Raw genomic sequence first — 17,464 nt, 5'->3', positions numbered from 1 at the left:
TATGTATATCTATACACATACATATTCTTATAAATTTCATTTAGAAAGACAGAAAAAAAAAGGAAGTAACTTGTATTTAATTAAACGTAAGTAGTGAGCAGAGAGGCTTGCCCATATAGTAACAATATGTTGTCATTTAGATGGCAAATATATTGTCAACGGTGTCCCACTGGAATCAAACTCAGATTTTTCTGTTTCCCTTAGCAGTCCCTTCTGGCCTCCTGGCCAAGCAGTGCCAGATTTTAGGCTCCTTCCCTGTAGCTCCTTCAGTTCACCCAGTTGTCAGGGCACCAGACAAGAAGCAGTGGCCTGGAGGAACACTTCCTCGCAGCTGACTGTGGGCCCGAGTTTCAATCAGTTCTCGCTGCTTAACAGCCTCACTCATTTCTCCCATCTTCCATACACAGCCAAAAATAAACGGCCTTCTTTTATTTCATCTTGTTTCATTTTGTTCTTAGTTCGAAGGCTTGTAATGCCTCTGCCTTGCCCTCCCCCCCCACCGTTGTTTCTGATTCTTCCCCCATTCCAACGTCCATTTTTAATTTGACCTCATCTTTTACAGACCAATCTTAAGGAACTAAGCCATTTGACAATAGAATATAGAGTAGACAAAGTTACGCTACCATTTTAGATATAGCAAAGGAGCTTAGAGATGTCTCCACAAGAGGGATGCTAACGTTTCAAATGCAGGAAAGTGGCTAAGTGAAAAGTGAAAAGTGAATGAAATCCAACATGTGTTGGATGTTTCCAAAAAGCCGCCTTGCATCTTATCAGAACTGGAATGCAATGGGAAGGGTTCTCAGCTGAGTCAGCCAGGCGAGGCCCCAAAGGCCAGGCAACTCCAGTGAACATGGCAGACTCTCTAGGAAGGCTCCAGAAGGAAGCATGAGAAAGGAATTAAGGAAAAGAAACATGTGGAAGCAGACAGATAGCTGGTGGTAGGAATGCTCAGTTTCTAATAACCCATATTTTATCCCAAGTCTATAAACTAGGCCCAGAGAACTAAGAAGAAACCATGGCTAAGGCCAGTTCCCATCCAATAAGTTGTCTCATCATTAGAGAAAGCCAGGCGCCCACTGACCAGAACTAAACGGAAGAAAATCTGACTTGAAGTTCACCACTGACACAGCGCTCCTTAGGTTCCTTTTGATTAAGGATCGGTTCGTCTATAGATTTCATCTATCCATTTAACAAAAAAAGCGTTTTACTTGAGCACCACCTATGTGGAGACACTGGGTTGGGTTGAAGGACTGTCCAGACAGAAGCACCCACTTGAAAATGCTGGTGGTGGGGCGCCTGGGTGGCGCAGTCGGTTAAGCGTCCGACTTCAGCCAGGTCACGATCTCGCGGTCCGTGAGTTCGAGCCCCGCGTCGGGCTCTGGGCTGATGGCTCAGAGCCTGGAGCCTGTTTCCGATTCTGTGTCTCCCTCTCTCTCTGCCCCTCCCCCGTTCATGCTCTGTCTCTCTCTGTCCCAAAAATAAATAAACGTTGAAAAAAAAAAAATTAAAAAAAAAAAAGAAAATGCTGGTGGACATGACCAATATAATAAAGCTCAAGGTATGAGGACCATGGGAGCTTTAGAAACACACGCAGAAACCCCTATCTGTTCAGTGGCAAACAAATGAAAAATTAAAAATAATACAGGGACTGTGCCAGCATTGCAAGAAAAACATTTTTTGTAAATCTGAATGAAAATATTCAGATTTCAAACCAGAGAACTGCACAAATATAATTGAAATCTAAAGAGACACCGTCAAGCTGTTAAGTATTTATATCTGGCTAGTGGAGACATGGATGGATTTTTATTTTCTTCTTTTCACTTTATAATATGCCTCCCGAAATTTTCTGCAACTGCCTATAGTAATTTTATAGTTAAAAAGATTGATATTCAAATGGACTTCTACCCCCCCCCAAGCATAATGGAGAAAGAGAAGTAATCCAATATATTGAAGGTTAATGAATTTTTTATTACTCTCAAAGCCTAATTAAAACTTCATTCAGGAAAGCAAAGATATTGCATCTCTAATTTCTGCAGATACTAGCATTTTTCTCATGCTTTTCAAACCCTCCTTTATTATGTGTGTAAGACAGAAATCAACCAATGTAAGTTCCTGTAAGACTAAATATGTGTGGTTAATAAACCAGCACATTCATTAGATGTCCCAGAGCAAGAAAAAATTCAGTTACAGAGACTTCTTTTTCCTGTCTTATTTCCAACTACAAAGTTGGTATCTAGATCGAGTGCATAATTCTTACAACAAAATTTTGACAATTTTCCAATATGTTGCAAACTTGGAAAACCCCCAAATTTTGCAATAGTGATGGATTTGGTACTATGCTAACTGAAGCTTAGCAGAGTCTACAGAATCTGAAAGAAAGTCAGAAAATTGCATGTCCAAAGAATTCAGAGTTCTCTGTTGCTTTGCGGCCAGTCATGTAAGAATATAATGGGAACTGACTGCAAATAAGTTCTCCATATATTGTTCGAGTTTCTTCTTCCAACCCTGAATGTGTTCCTCTTCTGATATTCCCCTTCTCAATTAACTACCGTATCATTCTGCCAGACCCTCATGCTAAGATGTTCCAGATGCTTCCTCGGCTTCCTTTTCCACTTCCCCAACATTCAACCTGGAAGAAAGCCTCTCTTCTTCTCTGCCATCCCACTGCCTTAATTCACGTCCACAGCATCGCTCCCTGACCGCTGCCATGGCTCCCCAACTACTCATCATGCCTTGCTCCAGACTTACCTTCCCCTAACCAGCAACGGAGACATCTTTCCACCTAGTCAAGGCATTCTCCTTTCTAAAATTTTTCAGGAATTTCTACTCCAGCCCCACTGAGCTTCTCACTACCACCAAAACTAACTCTGTACGAGCACCCCCTGAGTCTGAACTTGTGTTCGCCTGCTCTCTTCCTGGGATTTCTTGCTTATCCTTCGAGGCCTAGTTCAGGTGTTGTCACCTCCATTAGGTTTTCTCCAATTTTCTCGAGATGAGCTAGACCCTTTCCCTCCTCTTTGTCCCACAGTAGGTACGTACTTCACACATACCTCAGTCATAGCACCTAGCACTCTATATTATTGTTTGTTTACCTCTCTGTGAGTAGTTTGCCTCACAAGTGTGAGTTACTCAACTGCAAGAACCGGGTCTTTTTCATAAAATGTCACATAAGGACAAAACGACACATAAATGAACCTGGTCTTCATTTTAGTAGCAGTCACAGTTCCTTGTCATGACAGCAGCTTAATCCAGCCTTGTTAAGTGAATGAATGGATGAATGAGTTAGTAAAATAAGAAACCAGCAAATGTAAAAATCTTTAATTTTATATCATATGAGCCACTTGGGTCACTCTTCATTGCAGTAAAATGTACTGTCCTTTTATGCTAGATACTCAGGCTCAGGCCCAATGTTGAGCAACTAGCAAACAGTGTTACCTATAGTAGGTGTTTCTGTTTAGACCCTTGCTTCTCAAAGTATAGGCTAGACCGTAGCACTAGCAATAATTGGGAGCTTACTGGAAATGCAGACACTTAGGCATCCTGACACCCTAGACATTCTGAATCAGAATCTGCATTTTCACAAGATCCCCAGGGCATTGGTATGCACAGTGAAGTTTAAGAAGCACTGATCTAGGGGGGCCTGAGTGGCTCAGTTGGTTAAGCATCTGACTTTTGATTTTGGCTCAGGTGATGATCTCATGGTCTTGGGATTTAGCTCAGGCTCCAGGCTGTGAGCTTGGAGCCCACTTGGAATTCTCTTTCCCTCTCTCTTTGCCACTCCCCCACTTGAGTGCCCATAGTTGCTCGCTCTCTCTCTCTCTCAAAATAAATGAATAAACTTAAAAAAAAAAAAAAAAAGAAGAAGCACTGATCTAGATAGAGCAGAATTTCTCAAACTTTTTGGTCTCATGAGCTCTCTGCATTCATAAGAATTATTCAATTAACTAAAGGTCTTTTGTTTATGCAGATTGTATCTGTCCATAGTTACTGCATTTGACATTTAAAACTGAAAACTTTTCTCATATTTTCTTGTTAATTTATTTGAAAATTACAGTAATGAACCCATTGCAGGTTAACATAACTAATATGCTTTTATAGAATATAAACATATTTTACAAGTTAAAAATATGGTTCATGTTTTGCTTAAGAGAAGGCAGCTGGATCTCATATCCGTGGTGATATCTCCATGTCATGTAGCCCCAGGAAAATTCTACCTTACAGCATGAGAAAATGAGAGTCCAAAAGATAAATAAAATCTTAATATTATTATGAGGATAGATTCGACCTCCCTGGACGTACTTTGAGAACCACAGATCTATATAGACTATAATCTTGCATAATGCATGTGACAAACCACATGAAGGCCAACCTGATCCCCTTAGGCTTCTTCCAACATTATGTTCGTTCTGCGGCCAAGTTATTGAGACAGCATTTCTCATGTGAAGAGTCACAGCTGGTGCCCAAATGCCATTCCTAACAATTATCCACTTATCTACAATCAACTGTCTACATGCAGCTTTCTTAACAACTGGCCAAAGATTCAGAATGTTTTTTTTCATTTTTAAGTGGGGTCAATTTTATTTAAAAAAATAAATTCCACCCCCCCCACCCTCCACAACATATTTATTGTTGCCAGTTTTTCTTTTTGTTTTTTAAATGGCAGAGCTTTGAGGGTTAAAGGCATATTTGCAATCCCAGAGTAAAAGGCTTCAGAGCTAGAAGAAACTTTACAGGCCATCTCATCTGGATTCTCATTTTACAGATAGGGAATACAGACACCAAAAGGTCAAGTGACTCGTTCAAAGTCCACCAGCTAGAACATGGAAGCAGTAGAAATCTTTGTCCTTGCTCCCAGCATCATTTCCACCAGTCTTCCAGAATGTACATTAATGCCTTTCAGGGAATTCCCTGACAAACCCGTTAAAAGAAGGCAGATGAGGAAAATCCGTGTTTGCACTCTGAGCATGTCAAGGTCAGAGAGATTTGGTGAGTTAGCCCTTGAGGATAATTGCTCCTTGTGGCTGCCATGGCAGAATTAGAGCCCTGACAAGAAGTCCAAAGCATCCATCAAGCCATAAGGGGACAGAAGGGAATCAGCTCATTTTTTGCAGCTTAATAGGCATTTCAGGCAGGAAGAATGACCTAACATTTTACAACAAGCCTGTTTTCTTCTGCACAGATGGGCTTCATCTGTCCAACAAGGACTCAGACAAAGTTGACCTCAGCCTATGAACAGACATGCCAGATTGCTTGTGCCTTAGATTCCTGGTAGTTGGGCAAGGCTCATTGGTGTTCCCTGGGATGTGAGTTTGCCAATCTTGGGCTCATTTGGGTACATGTTAATTTCTTTTATGTGCTCCCGACACTAATTCATTAATTCATGCTTTCCCACTTTTTCCGTCATTTTTTTCCCCACAAATATTTACTAAAGGCTGACATAGTTCTGGAAACAGAATTAAGAAGTGGAGGACAAATATGTTAACAACAGTTGTCTTCACATCTTACTTTATTTTCCAGTTTCTCATTAATCTGTCAGGCAGTCTGAACTGGCCTCTAAATTCTGTTCTTCTAACATAATTCTATTTTTTTTTTCAACGTTTATTTATTTTTGGGACAGAGAGAGACAGAGCATGAACGGGGGAGGGGCAGAGAGAGAGGGAGACACAGAATCGGAAACAGGCTCCAGGCTCTGAGCCATCAGCCCAGAGCCCGACGCGGGGCTCGAACTCATGGACCGCGAGATCGTGACCTGGCTGAAGTCGGACGCTTAACCGACTGCGCCACCCAGGCGCCCCTCTTCTAACATAATTCTAATCAGGAGCCAAAGATTGCCCATTCCTAATGGCTGATCAAATGCCCAAAGAGTGTTCAACCGTGATAACCTGTTGCCTAAACTGGAACTCTGCCTTTTTGATTCAAAGTCCAAACTCTTAGTAAAATTCTATGATACCTACATAAAATGTAGTCATTTTATGACTCTTTTGGGAAAGGAGACTTTTGTCTAACATATTGGAGAAGTAGTATAATATGGGAATTAACAGCCTGGCCTCTGGAGCCAGATTGCCTGAGTCTGAATCTCGGACTTTGCCTCCTTCTGTGCGACAATTTATTGGGCCATTTATTTCACCTCTCTGTGCCTCCCATCTCTTCGTATGTAAAATGGGGAAAAAATAGTAACTTACTTACTTTAGAATTATTGTAAGAATTAAACTCATTAATCCATATGAAATGTTTAGAGCAGGACTTAACTTCACTATTATTAGTCCATTTTGAACTTCGACGTAGAACACAATGACAAAAATAAAGAGCTTAGAGTTCACCTTACTACCGCTACTCCATCCTGCCTCCCCAAGGTTCTTCCATTGAACATTATTTGAAAAAAGCTTTGTCGGGGCGCCTGGGTGGCGCAGTCGGTTGGGCGTCCGACTTCAGCCAGGTCACGATCTCGCGGTCCGGGAGTTCGAGCCCCGCGTCAGGCTCTGGGCTGATGGCTCGGAGCCTGGAGCCTGTTTCCGATTCTGTGTCTCCCTCTCTCTCTGCCCCTCCCCCGTTCATGCTCTGTCTCTCTCTGTCCCAAAAATAAATAAACGTTGAAAAAAAAAATTTTTAAAAAAAAAAAAAAGAAAAAGCTTTGTCTGTTGAAGATCTTGTGTACAGATGTTACCAAGGGAATGGACCAAACAGGAGGGTGCCTCTTTGATGACATTCTAATTCTAACAGCATAATTTTTCACTGAAAACGCTCTCCGACTTTTATACACTCTGGGGGATATAAAGCTGAAAATATCACAGGGCTAATGCCATTGCCTTGCACAACCCAGTTCAGTCCTGTTGGAGAAATCTGTGAGACCAGCATCACTGACTCTTTAGAGTACTAGACAGAAATTCATCCATGAACTTGTCACTGCTGAGTTGACTCCAGTCTACTGAGTACGTCCTTCATTTGAGTTAGTAGCAGTACGGTACTGAGAGGCACAACGTGGGGGAAGGGCTGCTGAGGTTGGGAGCAAAGAGTAACAGTACAGTGTGGGTAGTAGAAGGAGGGGAGGACCCAGGAGGGGACATCAGAAGGAATTCCTGGAGGTTTCAAGGCCATGTACAGATCTTGAAAGATGAACAGGCATTATAAGCAGAAAAATCAGCCCATCTGGTGCTTTTCCTTCCATTCTCCTCACCACAAATGGAAAAATCATACAAATAAGCCGGCCTAGTATTTCTTGTATGTCGCTATCCAAGTCACCAACCCATTAGCAGGACATTTTTTACCTACCTTCTATTCCATCTATGCTTCATTCTGACATATTTTGCCCATAAATCCTTAAATTGTTCCCATTGTCATGGGTAAACACCAGAGGGATTTTTTTTTTCATTTCATATTCAATCCAAGTCAATAAACTGATGTTTCTCGCACAGAGTTTGATCCTTCTGATTATCATTTTGAACTGAAATGAGAAGCTGATGAGTTTCCCCTCTGCACACAAAGTCTAAACTCCTCAGGCTGCTAGTGCACCCACAGAAGTTCAGGGTGAAGTCATCTGCCACTGTTCACACTTTCTAGCATTGACTGGAGCCAACATGCCTCCTTTGTCCTGACCATTTATTCAATCAGCCTGACATCCTCTTTGCTTTGAGTATTGTTTGGTTCCCACATATATTGTGTATAAAAATTTTTTTTTTTTGTCAATTTTCTTATCTTTTGCCTCACAGCACTGCCAGCGGAACACAACAGGAGAGCACTGTGAGAAATGTCTAGATGGTTATATCGGAGATTCCATCAGGGGAGCACCCCGGTTCTGCCAGCCATGTCCCTGTCCTTTGCCCCACATGGCCAAGTAAGTTCTGAGAGAAGATGTTCCCTTCTGCTGCTTATCCCCTTAATTATTTCTTTTTTATTTTTGCTCTATCCAAAGTTCTCAGGTTTTCCTGAGATCAACCATTTCTCTGATTCTCTGAAGCCAAGTGGGTGTCCTACAATCAGTTCACTTCTGACACTAACTACCTAGAGCTAATTAGCCCATAGATTAGGTCCCACTTCAGAAGCCAGCCACAAATAGGGTCCCTAGGCTACTTACATACCTACTCAGCTAACTATAAATTTAGGGGTTGCCTCAACAACTCCTCAGGCTCAATAATTCTCTACAGTGACTCACAGAACTCAGGGAAGTGCTGTACTTACGATTACAATTTTATTCCTAAAGGATATAACTGAAGCCAAATTGAAGAAATCCTTAGGACAAGGTGTGGAGGGGGAGATGGGAGGGAGCAGAGCTTCTGTGCATTTGCTGTCCAGGTACATCACCCTCCCAGAAAATCAATGTGTTCACCCAACCCAGGAGCTCCACAAACCTCATTTTTTGAAGAGCTTTATCAATGTTTCATTACATAGTCATGATTGATTAAATCATCAGTAATTAAAACTCAATCTTTATCCCCTCTCCCCTTCCCTGAGGTTGGGGGAAGTATGGGATTGAAAGTTCCAACCCTCTAATTAGTAGTTTTCTCCTCTGGTCAGATGCCCCCAGCCCCATCCTGAATCTACTTAGGGGCCCATCAAGTGTCACCTCGTTAGCATAAACTCAGGTAGGACTGAAAGGGGCTCATTCTGAATAACAAACAATAGTCTTATCACTCAGGAAATTCCAAGAGCTTTAGGAGCTCTGTGCCAGGAACAAGACAAAAACCAAATACGTATTTTTTTCTTATACCACAAGTGGAAAGAGTAATGAACCTAGGTTCATATCCCTCCTTTGGCACAAAATAGCTGTGGGATCTCAGGCAAGGTACTTTCTCCCTCTGTCTCACTTTCCATGGGATTTAGGGTCAAAGAGACTAGAGTCAGATCATGGCTCCATTCATTGATTCCTTTTATCTGCTCTGATCTCATTTATTTTTTCCTCAGTTGGTGTAAGGATCTGCCTCATAGAGTTGGACAAGGATAACACGTGTGGAGCATTTGAGTTGGTGTTTTACATACAGAAAGCTGTATGTTAGCTGTTGGCTTTATTGAACACATACTTTGTACTTTTTTTTAACACTAACATTTTGCTCACTCTGTGCCAGGCAATGTTCTAACTGTTTAGATATAATAGTTAGCTGATAGATGTTGTAAAGATTAAATTAAACAATGCCTATAAAATGACTCTTAAAAAGGCCTGAATGTCTCACACTCACACACACACACACACACACACACACACACACACACACACACACACTTTCTTATAAAGAGAAAAAAGACGACATTTTTTTCTTAATTTTTTTCTTAATTGAACACCAACACCAACTAACATTTCACCTAAAAGCTTGTGATTTGTTCAAATCCTCTGATGAGTCTGACAGTGAGTGAAGAAGTCAGATGTTTTACAGCCCCATTTTCCCTTAGAAACCACTAACCTACTTCAAGCCTTACTTTGTGATTTTTCATGTCCCATGGTATCACTAATGTGTGCAGAATGGATAATATTGAGAGGGAGAGTAGAAACCTCAAACGTTAAATGTTATGTTATTTTCACCCAAGTGTGTCCTGATTTATGAGCTCCCTTTGTCTCCTATTCCTTAATTGTTCATTAATATTCTGCTCCCAAACATTAGTCTTAACCATATCTGATGAGCTGTTTCAGCATCCTGCTCTCTTGCCAAGCTGCAGTTATTTCGTTAAACACACCGATCTCCAACTTTGCAATAACAGATTCCCCTCACTGTTCCATGTAAACAAAGATCTATGTAGCCTCACCTGCTGAAAACAGGTTTGTAAGCTCTGAGCTGCAGTTTCCTTAGAAACTAAAAGATTCATTAGAAAGGCAATCCCAAGTGGTTCCTCTAAATTGTATTATCTGACTTTTGCACTCTTTGTCCTATTCACATGACGAGACTTTCTTATCTAAATTACGACATTAACGGCTTGAGATAAGAGACTTTTGGAACTTCATCCCAAAGGACTGATGGACTGAGAAGTTTGTCTATATCCAATCAACAAATATTTATCACACATTTATTTATTACATGCCACTCATGTACTACTAGCCGCTGGTCACAACGGTACACAAAACAGTCAAAAAGTCCTGCCCTCATTAAAATAGATCAAAATACAGCAGCGTTTTGGGGCGCCTGGGTGGCTCAGTTGGTTGAGCGTCCAACTCTTGATTTCAGTTCCCATCATGATCTCACGATTGTGATCTCATGGGCAGGAGATAGAGCCCCGGGTCAGGGATCCTTGCTGAGCAGGGATCCTTGCTGAGCTGGGGCACTTTCTCCCCCTCTCTCTGCCCCTACCCCTCTCCTTCTCGTGCCCACTCTCTCTCTCTCTCTCTCTCTTCAAAATACATATTTAAAAAAAGGTACAGCAACATTTTGAAGCTCCTGAAGCAAATGACCATTTACCATTTGAGCCAGGTTATCTGCAGTTCAGCTGATCAAGAAGCTATCCCAAAGGCTCTTTCAAATAAACAAAGCAGAACGTGCCAATTGGGTGATGAGCTTCCTGTCTTGGAGGAGGAAACAGTTGCTATCGAATCACCATTTCCATACATGTTCTTTGGATGTGTGAGCAGAGCTGGGTTCAAAGAGCAATTGACTATCTTAGGGAATGTACCCAGCAGTTAGGTACACATTCACAGATATGAAAACTGAGGCCTCTAAAGCACACCGTTGAAGTTGAAAAGCCTGCTGAAAATCAGCCCAAAAGCAAAATTATATCCTCCCCCACCCCCATATAAGTAAAGACATTGTGTGAAGGTGTGGGGAAATTGTGGGAGACTTGCTTTCTCTGAGGTGGCAACAATTCAACTTCCTGGATCCCTTGTGCGGGAAAACTGACTACAAACAGGGAGGTGGGGATTGAGGGCTGGAGGGGGGTAATCTGTGGTCACAGGACAGGACAAATTTGCCTGGATCCTATATGGTTCTAGCCTTTGATATGGCCTTATTAGAGATTTAGTTAACTAATCTCAGATACTAATCAAACATCTCATCAAAAATTAAATATCCACTGCCCCTTTCAGCTTTTCAAAAAAAATGCATATTGCTACTTTCTATAAAAATTAAAGTGCCAGAACTTTTATTTGAGCTCAAAAAGTCACCTAATAGAATCCAAATTACACTTTGCAAGATCTTCTGATTGAGCCTCCAGACCAGGATTTGGATTTCCAGTTACAATAGCCACATCAGAAAGCAAAGAAATTATGCTCAGGGGAGGTAAGTAAGCAAATAGTGCTGAATCTATTTTTCTTTAGGGTTTCATAAAGGTTTCCAAGGACAAAGGCTCCCTTCCACTTGGAGAGGGCGCCATGGTTGTTAATGTGGGCTGAGAACGGCTCAGTGTTTTCATTTCCCTAGCCAGAAACAGACTTTACCCTAAGAAAAATATAAACAATTAATGCTGATAAAAAACAAAACAAAAAAAAAGGAACTTAGTGGCTGGTGACTGCCTCTGAGTCTCCCTCCACTGAGACCAATGGTCACGCAGCTATTCCCAGGGACCATTTGCACAGAGTTCATTTATTTATTTTGGAGTTGGCCAGACATCCCCCCCCACCACCCCTGCCGTCTACCAGTAGCCATGGTAATGGCTCCAATTAAGGAAAATGTCATCTGTTTGAAACAGCAGGACATTAGCTAAAGGCAGACGACTCCAGACACCGGCAGATGCTTCAGTCCTTCAAGCCATGGGCAAGCTGCTGGGGGCAGGGGGGTGGCGGGGAGGGGAAGGGTGATATCTTCAAAGAAACATGCATGAGGGTTTGTCCATGCTCTGGACTCTTGACTGACAGTGTTTTTTTGAAGTAGGCTGAAAAATAAGAACAAGCAAAATGAAGAATAAAAGCCAAAGAAATGTAATTTTGTTGAAATGTTTTTAGCCTAACTGACAGAAAAAATAAATTGTGGATGTTGCCTTTCACTGACAAGTGTATATTGTTTTCTGACTGATTTTATAAATCTCTTCAAACAAAGCAAACACACCCATTTGCTTTCCTCCAAAGACCATTAGGGTAAAATTGTTGATGCATGCAGGAATGTGAGAACAGCAGGTCACACGCCATGGATAGCACAGTACCTAAGCCAAAATTAATTTAGAAGTCTTTAAAATTTTTCACACCCCCCCTCAGATGGATGGATTCATGTGTCAATGTAAAATTTTCTAAACACGTGGTGAGTTATATTCTATTTCCCCTGCCTTAAGAGTTGAGCAATATTTTTATTGCTTTTCTGTCCTGTGTCCTAATTTGTATTATCTAAAAAACAAATAAACAAACAAGCAAAAAATAATAATAATTAAGAGAAGGATTTCTATGGACACGAATCCTTTTCCTGTGGGTCCTATTTATTACTTGTGTACTGGTTTTGTGACTTTGATCAAAAGAGCCGGTCCCTGCCCCCTTAATTCCCAATCTTTAAGGTATGCAATGAAGAAATGAAGGTTCAGTGGAGATTATAGAGTATAGTTTAGAAGTGGTTCATGACCTTGAAGAACGGAAGAGATCTCGTGCAGAAAAAAGGGAACAACTTTCAAATGTATACACAGAAAATGCTGAGAATAACAAGAAATTCTTGTAAATATCATAAAATAACTTGATTATTTTATTTTTGGCTTTAGAATATGCGTTTTAGACTTGCATTATATATATACATATATATGTGTATATATATGTACATATATATATACATATATATGTGTATATATATGTACATATATATACACATATATATGTATATATGTGTGTGTGTGTACTGTGTGTGTATATATATATATATATGTATATATATATATATATACACATATATATATATTCTGGAAATTCCCACTGCTTCAAGTAAAAATAATTAAGTGCTTCTATGGCAAAATAAGTAAGTGGATCTGGGAAATGGTCTCACCAATGGATGGGCATCTTGGCATTTTTCTGTCTGGACTGCTGGTCTAAATTTTCCTTAAAGGAAGATTTGACTTAAATAAAACAAATGATCACACCTATTAGAATTTGACTGGACCAAAGTAGAGATGACCTAATTAAAAGTTAAGACAATCTTTTCAGTGATGTATGGAATCGACTTCTAATATTCTCTTGTATTTCTAGTTTTGCAGAATCCTGCTATAGAAAAAATGGAGCCGTTAGGTGTATTTGTAAAGAAAACTATGCTGGACCTAACTGTGAAAGGTAGGCTAATAAAATTCACTGTTTTCTGTGTGGGTCAAAGGAAACTTTCTGTTTTTGGCGCTCATCAGCTCTGCCAGAGCGTCTTAAGAGGAGGGAGTGAGGGATCGCATTTCAGAACCCCTGGGGGATGCCCCAGATAGAGCTATAATAATATGCTCCCTAGGAGAGCCTGGGTGGCTCAGTCAGTTAAGTGTCTGACTCTTGATTTTGGCTCAGGTCATGATCTCACAGTTTGTGGATATGAGCCTGCGTCTGGCTCTGTGCTGACAGTGTGGAGCCTCCTTGGGATTCTTCCTTTCTCCCTCTCTCTCTGCCCCTCCTGCGCTCGTGCTCTCTCTGTCACCCTCAAAATAAATAAACTTAAAAAAAAATGCTCCCTAAGGGTCCAGGTCAGGACCACATCTCAGGATAAATGGTCAGGTGGAGAGGAAAATTAGTATCGATATTTTGAAAAGATTCTTTAGATGGTTTTGGTAACACTCCTCTCTCTTCATCATTGAGAATCAGCAGTGTTAATAGAGAGGCTTTTTCCTCAGTAGGAAAAAAAAAAGTGAATCCTCTGTCAGTAAAGCAATACACTGAAAAAGCATGAACTTATTATTTAGTCTATTCTTTACGCCGTCTCCTTCCCTGAAAAGTAAACAAATTTCGTGAGAGTTCGGATTTTCTGAATCCCTGTTGGTATTGACATCTAACACTCTTTTTTTTTTTTTTAATTTTTTTTTCAACGTTTTTTATTTATTTTTGGGACAGAGAGAGACAGAGCATGAATGGGGGAGGGGCAGAGAGAGAGGGAGACACAGAATCGGAAACAGGCTCCAGGCTCCGAGCCATCAGCCCAGAGCCTGACGCGGGGCTCGAACTCACGGACCGCGAGATCGTGACCTGGCTGAGGTCGGACGCTTAACCGACTGCGCCACCCAGGCGCCCCTAACACTCTTTTTTTTTAAGTTGCTCTTGGCTTTGCTTAAATACGAAGGACTTTGGTGACTAAAGTTGTGAGGCGTCCCGCTGCATGGTTTCCTGGCAAGACATTTCCCCTTCTCCCCACCTGGAGGCTACTCAGTTTTCTCAAATAAAATGATTTTTGCTAAAAGAGTGTTACAGAGAGGGCTTCTTATTTTTAAGAGAAATGCCAGGGGCGTCTGGGTGGTTCAGTCTGTTGAGCGTCCAACTCTTGATTTTGGCTCAGGTCATGATCCCAGGGTCGTGGGATTGAGCCCTGAGTCAGGCTCTGCACTGAGCATGAAGCCTGCTTAAGATTCTCTCTCTCTCTCTCTCTCTCTCTCTCTCTCTCCCTCCCTCCCTTTCTCTCTCTCTGCCCCTCTCCTGCTCTCTCTCAAAAAAAAAAAAAATGTTATTAATGTCAGCCTCCCCATTGTCTTTAGGCCGCAAAATGATGTGGGAGGGAAGGACAGGGTACCTCTCAAACCTCTGGTCCAACATCCACACATGCTCACCTCCCAGCAGCGTGCTCCCATTGCCCTGAGTACAGTTCACAAACCAGCCCAGGACTCAAAATGTAAACCTTACATGATAAACCATCTCACTTCCTAAGAAACCACCTTCTACATCTCAAAGAGTAGTTCCGGAATTCTTTTTAAAAAGCCACAGTGCCTACAGTGCAGAGAAAATCTCCATACTTGGAGGGCATTACTATTATGATTATTAAATGTACAAATCATAGATAATCCTCTTACTGAAGACTTTTTAAAGGTATTTTTTTCTCTTTTTTTGCTGCGAGGGAAGAGGGAAGGTCAAAGCTGATGGCGCACGTGGATTTTATACCTCGGGAGGAACAAATAGACATTTGGTTAGTTAATGTTTGTGACACACTCCGTATTTTCTTACTTAGGGGTTCGGGAATATGAGGCACCTGGTTTGCTCACTTTCTGGCTCAGAGAGGACTGTTAATCAGCCAGGGATGGAACTTTGTCCCCTCAGTGTCTGAGGTAAAACTCCGTTTAGTCTGACAGAGATCGAGCAGTATTACCAGCTAATGGGTGTTCACTGGCCCCTGGGATGGCCTTAAATAGAGCCATGCTGACCAAATGCAAGCCCTCCCAGAAGTGAAGAAATCTCTGTGCCTCAGGGCTCGGTCCTGCAAAGTTGCACAGGGGTGCAGATAGAGGTTCTGTTAGCCAGGGTAAGGGGCCTGCATGGACAGGACAGCATGCCCTCCTCAGAAGTAGGATTGTAGACGATAAGTCTCCTGATGCACATTGGAAGCTCCTGGACCTGTAAGTCTGGGTTAGATCCGGTGCCTCTCCTGGATCTGGAATGGTTGGATCAAGGAGAGAGCACTAGTTGTCAAATATTGAGGAGATGTAGCTTTGGCCTGGCTGAGTTTGTCTCTCAGCGTGAGCCCTTTGGGATCCTCCTGAGGGAGTTATTTGAGCTCTAAGTGTCCATTTCCACATCTCCAGAATGGAGAAAATGAAAATGTCCACCTCCTAGGACTGTTGTGAGGTGATACTGTGACGTTATTGGTATGGCACATGGCACTTAAGAGATGCTCAATAAAAACTACCTGGTGACTGTAGGAGTCACGGTGGCCATTGTCCAGTTTCCCCCACCAGCATAATGTGTGCCTGGGAACAAGCTAGCTCATTCTCCTGAATCTCAGTTTCCTTAGCCAGAAATGATAGATTTGAACTAGGTAGTGCCCTTTGTTGATTGTCCACTGTGTCCGTGCTTTACACTCTTCACCTCTTAGCCTCACAACCACCCTGAGAGCAGGTGCTATTTTGTCATTCTGCAGATGAGGAAACTGAGGCTAAGGGAGGTGATGGGCCCGGTCTGAAGTCACAACACTGCTAAGTGGGGGCACCAGGACCCGCACAGTTTGGCTTACAAATCTGGATTCTTTCTCTATGCCAATACTGTTTTTCCCAATTGTCTTTGTAAGGTCTTCCACTTTATTTTATTTTTTTTAGTTTATTTATTTATTTATTTTCAGAGAGACACTGAAAGCACATGTGAGAGGGGTAGGGGCAGAGAGAGAGAGAATCCCAAGCAGGCTGCAGAGCCCAACACAGAGCTCAATCGATCTCACAAATCATGAGGTCATGACCAGAGCTGAAATAAAGAGTCAAACGCTTAACCAACTGAGCCACACAGGTGCCCCAAAGGTCTCCTACATTAAACTTTGACAATTAATGAATTAGATGAGTCTCTGATAGTCAGGAGAAGCACAGTTAACCTGCTTCCCTTTAACAGGAGGCTGCAGCAACAAATGTGCTGGAAATAAGTGCCCCTTCAAAGGCCTTTCATCTGCATTGGGAGACAAACACTCTGAGCAACTTTCTCTGTTTTGTCTCCTCTCTCCCGTCCACCTTTCCTTACACCCTGCTGTTTTAAGGAGAGTGGATGCAGGCCTTTTACACCAAAATTGACTTTTTACACCAAAAATCCGGGGGACTCTTCCTCAAAATGGAAGCAACCACACAGCAGATTGGTGGATGGGACAGGGACGTGATAACAAGCAAGACATGGTCTCTTGTCCTCAGTGAAAATCAAGGCTAGAGCAGGAGACAAACCCAAACACCATTCATCACAAGGCAGAAGAAAGGAAATACCAAATAGAAGGACAAGCAAAGGCTCCTCAAGAGTGCAGTGGAAGGAGTGATCTCATTCCCACAGAGAGGGCTGGGTCATTGGGAAGGGAGAAGTCTTCACTGCTTTGGCTTTGTGTTTGACCCTGGGACTGAGGGGGGTGTTTTGTTTTGAGTTTAACAGTCAAGTTGTTAAATTGTCCCAGTTTAGCTTCATCTAATCTATATTTTCAATGTATTTATGAACTTGGACCTAACCACGAGGCGTTTTCAAAATATGCTGCTGACTTGTATGGATGTCTATCTATTGCAAACGCTAGGTGTTTCCGTACTTAGAGATCATTTAATCAAGGGATGGTTTTCAAATGTGACTGTATATAAGATCCCCTGGAAACCTTGGATTCCATCCCCAAATCCCATCCATGCCCCACAGAAAAAGAACCTGTATGGGTGAGGCCTGGATACCTATTTTTTGACTCTACTGGGTTCTCATGCCAATCCTCTCACTGCCTGCAAACTACTGCCCCACCTCTTATATCACACCTGCATGATATAAAACACTGTTTCTCAAACTATAGCTCAAGAACCCCTGGTGTCCTCAGAAATATTTGTGGGGCTCATGAGGACTCGGTGAATATTTTCTTAATTCGGTGTTTAATTTCCATGATAATCTCGAGGAAAAAGTTACTTGAAACACGTTCTGGACTTTCTGTAGAACCACTTTGTAATAAAGCGAAATCTGCCTCAGAGCTGAGGAGAA

At 41.9% G+C, this 17,464-nt stretch overlaps 1 protein-coding gene across 2 annotated transcripts in view; it reads left to right on the top strand.

Annotated features, from left to right (window-relative positions):
• Positions 1 to 17,464, top strand: part of LAMA4 (laminin subunit alpha 4) — a 145,262-nt gene that overhangs the window by 38,626 nt on the left and 89,172 nt on the right. For both annotated transcript variants that reach the window (XM_025925625.2, XM_025925623.2), the window contains exons 3-4: positions 7,707 to 7,831; positions 13,070 to 13,150. In XM_025925625.2, the coding sequence (XP_025781410.1) occupies positions 7,707 to 7,831; positions 13,070 to 13,150 (206 nt within the window). The remainder of the gene's footprint in view (positions 1 to 7,706; positions 7,832 to 13,069; positions 13,151 to 17,464) is intronic.

Source organism: Puma concolor, chromosome B2 (genome assembly GCF_028749965.1).
Source record: "Puma concolor isolate L17-30 chromosome B2, mPumCon1.1.hap2, whole genome shotgun sequence".
NCBI lineage: Eukaryota > Metazoa > Chordata > Mammalia > Carnivora > Felidae > Puma > Puma concolor.
The sequence above is the reverse complement of the archived record's forward strand: the minus strand, read 5'-3'. Positions and strand labels throughout refer to the sequence as shown.